General features: G+C 23.4%; 1 protein-coding gene across 2 annotated transcripts; it reads right to left on the reverse strand.

Annotated features, from left to right (window-relative positions):
• Nucleotides 1–654: 654 nt before the first annotated feature.
• On the reverse strand, nt 655–6030 carry LOC113550435 (maltase A3-like). Of its 2 annotated transcripts, XM_026952256.1 has the most exons (11): nt 5978–6030; nt 4608–4810; nt 4341–4520; nt 4100–4272; nt 3475–3600; nt 3173–3411; nt 2765–2969; nt 2333–2579; nt 1481–1676; nt 1258–1401; nt 925–1123 (listed from the first exon to the last, which is right to left on the reverse strand). In XM_026952256.1, exons 2-11 carry the CDS (start codon nt 4804–4806, stop codon nt 925–927), a joined length of 1908 nt encoding a protein of 635 aa, XP_026808057.1. In that variant the 5' UTR covers nt 4807–4810; nt 5978–6030. The 2 variants fall into 2 exon arrangements, with proteins under 2 accessions (XP_026808058.1, XP_026808057.1); XM_026952257.1 differs by lacking the exon at nt 5978–6030 and having other exon boundaries at nt 655–1123; nt 4608–4806.
• Between the last annotated feature and the right edge of the window lie 683 nt (nt 6031–6713).

Consider the following 6713-nt stretch of genomic DNA (forward strand, 5'->3'; position numbering starts at 1 on the left):
TATAAAAACTCAAATACTTGGTACCTAAATTTGGTGTCTACTGAATTGTTTTTTTTAAATTCGTTTTTATGTCAAAAGTATTTTATATATTATGTAGTAAATATCTAAACGGGTACTGCGACCTTACTTACGTTATAATTAAAAATATTAATCATTATTGACCTTTTTGTAGAACTTTTAATATTATTATATTAGGCTCCACATCAATATACTTAATCGTTTACATAGTATTAATATTATACACTAACAATAACGTTCTGATCACGTTTTTAAGAATGAATTTATTGTTAGTTTTATAGTGATAGCTGTTAACGTTAGGTTTAACTATAATATATATTCAATTTGTTTGTTATTTATAAAGTTATACCTAATATATATATATATATTGTATTATTTTAGACATACATTCTAAACAATATACTTCTTTATAATAATTTGTAATAAATAATAATGATATAAAAATATAATCAAGCTTAAAACTATAATTACAATTTACAATATTTTATTTGATACATTCTTGAATTAAAAGACACAAAGTATATTTTAATTATTATTGGTAAATTACACATAGAATTAAATATTTGAGTATAATTATTATACAAAAATATTAAAAATAATTTTTTAACAATTATATAGTGATACCAATATAATAAATTGACTTAATACCTATTATTTCAATAAATACGAGGTATTGATTTTGTGTTGGTACTTATTGTAATGTAATGTATGTAACGTATTATATAACAAATAGTTACATTATGTAACTCGACGATTACCAGAACACTAGTGTTTTTAAAAATATAATCACAAATAAAAACTTTGTGTAAATGATTAATCAGAAGCATTAATTTTTACAAATAAAACATATTTTAAATCCTTTGAAAAAAAAAAAGATTTATTGTTTAAGTTATTTGACGAGTACGATTAATTACGTATTCCAACATGATAAACAATCAGTAATAATGCACATAAAATACTAATATATGAAGTGTTATATTTCCTGTAACTAATCGCATTATTCCTGAACGTATCGACGTTGACTAAATTATCAGTTAACACGACTACCGATTGTGGTCGAAGGTGCAATGGATTGTCAACTATGGAAATCGTGGATACGATATCACTAAAAAAAATAAATTTAATTTCAGCAACAAATAATTATTATGAAATGTGTTTACCGTTTATTATATTAAACAATATTATTTTTAATGAACTTTATTGATAAATATTGTATAATATATTAATACAGATACCTACCTTTGGCTGTGTGCTGAATTTTCGCTGCCCAGATAGACGTAAAGTTTTTTTTTTAGATTGCTTATAACCTCAGAGAGAATGACTGTCTCGGTCTCACTTCCAAAGTTCATTACAGTTAAATATGTTTCTCGTCCAGACAACGATCTAAATAACCGATAAAGTATGACAGTCTGATATCAGTTTATATAACTTCGATGGGATTATTGTAATTAACATGAATCACCTTTTTACTATGTATATCGAATCAGTTATATTGTACAATTTAAGATCACCATATTTCAAAGTATCAGTTTTTCGTAGTTGAGACATTTTTTTGTAAAAATTGTAATTACTGGTTGATATTTTTTTCTGTTCTTCGACGTTTATTTTGTAATAATTTGGATTTATAGGTAACCACGGCTTTTTTGCTTCAGTAAATCCTTGAAGTAATTTAGTAATATTTTCAATTTAACTCAATTAGTCTTATAAACTAAAATAAAACACGTTAAGCACTAAGATACTTAATTTTTCTAATAATTTGAATGTAGTTTTAGAAAAAAGATTATTTATTATTGCATTTTGGTCGAAATTTTAATTTTAAGCTTAAATTTAATTCTATTTAGGTACTTAATTAAATACGAAGAAGCCATTATGTAATTATATAACTTTTACGAAAAATTAATGAACCATAGAAGCATAATAATGCTTATATATAATTTTTTTTATATATTTTTGATATAGTAATTTTGTAAAATATACTGTATTATAATTATTGTTAATTATCAATACCTAGTTTTGTATAACTGTTGATAGTTTTTAATTTTTTTTTTCCTGACTAATGTAAAATTGGTTTCAATCATAATTTCAAAAATTGATAAGTGTTCAATCAAATATTTTAGATATCGTAATAAATTTATATAAATATAATCCATGCAGCTATAATTGTTTCACATATGTGTAAATACGTACCTACTATGTACATATAGGAATAATGATACGAGGTTTCTCGTGTATGATTATTTTTATGTGATCTAAATTATGAAAAAACACCACACAAAAAAAAACATATTATGGCTACTTTAAATTGTTTACGCACCTGCATTAGATTTACCATTCCATTCCATGGGACTCCTTGCAAAATCTCTGCTTTCTATATTTCTCTGACCACTTGAATCATAAGAATCTTGAATTTGATCAGGTCTTACATAGACGTTCTCCATGCCTATTTCACTCCCATAATATGTCACATCAATACCAGGAAGTGACAATTTTAGAGCGGTAAATACTTGAACCATTTCCGATCCGTATTTCGACGATATCCTATCGGTGTCATGGGTTTCCATCTAAAATAATATTTAAAAAAAAATATATTTTTGACTGATTTTTAAATGTTTTTACTAATAATATATACAGAATATATATTCACATTTATTCTAAATAACACATTTAAATCATAAATATTTAATTTAAATCTTTTAGTGGCTTATTTGATTTTTTTTTTAACCAATAAATCTAAGAAAATTCTTACCACCCAGTTTGGTGTATTATTTGCTGGTATCACTTCAAACCAGAATTTAATTGCTCTGTCCACTGAATATACTAAATCGTTTTTGCGTACTTGAATCAGTAAATGAAAATTAAATGGAATTTGAGCACCAGGATTATTTTCATTTCCATAATAATCTCTCAATGAAAATACACAGACATGGTGATGTGCTTCGGCAGCTAAAAGCCTGTATAAAGAATATTATAACAACAAAGAAAAATATTAACCTATTGGATTATTTTTATACGTCTAAAATTTAAACCATCTTATAAATTATAATATATAGCTACACTGTATATAACTTTGTTTTATTATTTATATTATCTGTTTGTATATTTATACATTTAGCATTAAATTTAATACAATTTATATCTCATGTTAATAATTTACCTAGGAAATGTATTCCTCCTATTCGAATAATCATCCATGAATTTTCTCCATTCAATAATTGTATCGATAACTTCTGGTTGATCATGTGTGTATATGTGATCCAATGAATAATAAATTGGCCAATTTTCTCGGCCAACCGATTTTGGTTCATTTTGAAAATCTTTGTCTTCATATAATTTACCGACAGCACTAAATCGGAAACCGGCTACGCCTTTATCCATCCAAAATTCCAAAATATTCTTTAAATTTAAATTTAAATAAGATAATTTATATAGATTAAAATAATTAAATTAAATACTTACCAATATTTCTTTATGTACTTCAGAGTTCCTAAAGTTTAAATCCGGCTGTTTGTCACTAAATTGATGTAAATAGAATTGTTTTCGTTCAGTATTCCATGACCACGCAGAGCCTCCAAATTTACTTAACTATTATCAAATAATAGGTTTAATTGTTTCATTAAAGTATTATAGCGTAATATATAAATATTTCCGAATAAATATTTGTATACAAAACTATAAAACTTTTTCAAAATTATAAAATATAAATTATTTTAATAGCGAATAAGTATTGACATTTTTTTAATTTAAAACACATACCATAGTTCTAATATTTTATATTGCCTGTATTTGTTATTAAAATACAAATACTTTTATTACAAAATTAATCTAAAATCTAAACCTACCTAATCTATGAAGTACATGTTAGGCAAATTGAATATTGTTTTTATTTAAAAATATTTATAGTTATGATAGGATAAGTGTCCCACGAAATTTACAGTCCATTATATTCCATATATGAAGTATACTCGTATATGAAAATTAATAAATTATTAATTACTCAATTTTGGATGATTCACCATTGTAGCTAACTAGATGACCAATATAATAATAAACATTAATTCATACAAAATTAATTTGTATTTACCCAATTATTCGGAGGTGTTGGTGTGATTGATGTATTACTGAGTTGGTCTTGATTTGAGGCATTACGCCATACATAATATTCATCATACTTGCCTTCTTTTTTTATCGATTTTAAAAACCATTCGCATTGATCACTCGAATGATTTGGTACAAAATCTATTATGAGTTTTAAATCTAGAAAATAAAAATAGGTATTTTCATTGCTGTATTTAATTTTTAATTTGTATTTTTATATTTAATACTTCGCTTGTTCATTTCTGATATTAGTTCTTCAAAATCTTCCATACTTCCAAACATAGGATCAATCGTCGTATAGTTTTCTACATCATATCCCATATCATACATGGGTGATTTAAATATTGGATTTATCCATACAATTTCTATACCAAGATCAACAAAGTGATCTAGTTCTTCAGTAATTCCTTAATAACATTTAATATGATAATATTCAATAATAATTGTTATATTTTAGAATGTTTAATAGTATCTGATTAACATGATGTATATACCTTTTAAATCTCCAATTCCATCGTTGTCACTGTCTTTGAATGATCTTGGATATACTTGATATATTATTGTATTTGACCACCAATCGTTCTTTGAATTTGTTACTGGATAAATTATTTCTTCTTCTCCGTACGAGACAGACGTAAATGACACAAAGACAATTAGCCAATAAGAATTTAATTTAGTCATTTTGTGTAACATTAATCTAAAACAATAATGATTTCGATATTAAACAATTTTTAAGCTTTATAGTCATATATATATAGTATATTAGAATACTAGAATTGTTGGAAATAGTTCTTAAAATTTCTGTTAAAGAGTTGTTTCGGATCAGAAAATAGTTTTATTTATTTCTGCAATTCCTTTTTGATCAATAATTAATATAAGCAAGTATTATTTGAATCTAAAATGGTTAACTCATTCAATAATGTATCATGACTCGTTACTATATTAACACAAATAAATACTTACTAAATTATTTTTATATACATATATTGTAATTATTTTTTTTTAACAAATGAAAATGTATATTGTCTTATTACTAATCGAAATAAAATATTATAAATTATTATAGTATATTCCTTGTTATAACAACTTAATATTAAATTAAAAGAAAACTTGGATAATAATCTATTAACAGATAAAATTTTTAAAATAAATTTTACAATTTATCATTTATAAAGAAACACAATTATAAAATATTAGATTGTATTTTCTTAAAAATTATCAAGTTTTTGTAATCATAAATTATTTAACTAGAACTGGTATACAGAAATTAATACACTCCCACAATGGTTCATGTTTTATAAATTTAATTATTCATTGGTTCTTATATTTAAAACTGACGTATAGTCATCTTACATATTATTTTTAGTTAATGATTAATATAACCGATAAACAAATGAAAATTATTGAGCATTACTCATCATATTGTTAAATAAATTATAAGGAAACAACTAAAAGTATATATACACCTCTTTAATTTTTACATTTTATTTTTTCTTATAAAAGTTCAATGAAACTACATAAATCAATTTTGACAAGATATATTGTGTAGTTCATAAATTAGATTCCATAACTACCACAATAAATTCTTGTTTCAGGTACTGAAATAGAAAACATCAACAATAGTGAATTGACATAGAACTTAAAAACATATTTATGATCATTAATTATTTACCTACTCATGGCTTAATAGTTACTTGACGATTATTTTAAAAACGTATTACTTTATCTTTGCATCTTTTTTTTTTTTGTAATATTAGTTATTACTATTATATTATTGAAGCAAGTATATATTTGTTTAAAAATATCCAATATAAGTGATGTAAATAAAATAAAATTGGAAGTTTATATTATTTAAAGTACTTACGAATTATATAATATGTCCCAAAAATAATCAAAATATGATAGTTAGTAATAATTTTAATTTCAGTTAAAGACCATATAGTAAGTTAATAAAATAACATAGCATAATACATTAATATGTTCAACAAATTAAAATGAAAAATAACACTCATATTTCAAATATTCATTATTTATATGAAAATTAAAGTAATAATTAAACAATGATAAGTATTAAATTTAAAAATATAATGCCTAAAATCAATAACCAATATGAAGTACTATCACATAATTATTATTAAATATCTAGAAACAATATGTATTTAGTTGTATTTATTTAATCATATTAGTATCTACAAAAAGGCATTCAATCGTTTTAAGTGAACCAAACATTGATAAAATAACATTGTCTATATTATATATAGTAACTATCTATACATTTTAGCTAACTAGGGAACTTGTAGAGAGAAGAAGATTTTCAACTTATAAAGTTATAGCGATAGTATAACTTATGAGATACCTGATTAAAAAATACTCTACATGCAATGTATGTAGGTACTTACATTTAGCTGTAACGTTAGTAGTACGTAAATCACAATATCATTAAAATTGAAATGTATGTCTATATATTATAATTTGCAAGACATCTTTCTACATAATTTTTTATAGTATTAATTTATAATATTGTATGGATATTGGATTTAATATAATATGTTGAGCTCACGACAAAAATATGAAATAATTATGTGTTCAGTTTCGTGAGT

Source organism: Rhopalosiphum maidis, chromosome 4, assembly GCF_003676215.2.
Source record: "Rhopalosiphum maidis isolate BTI-1 chromosome 4, ASM367621v3, whole genome shotgun sequence".
NCBI classification, from domain to species: Eukaryota; Metazoa; Arthropoda; class Insecta; order Hemiptera; family Aphididae; genus Rhopalosiphum; species Rhopalosiphum maidis.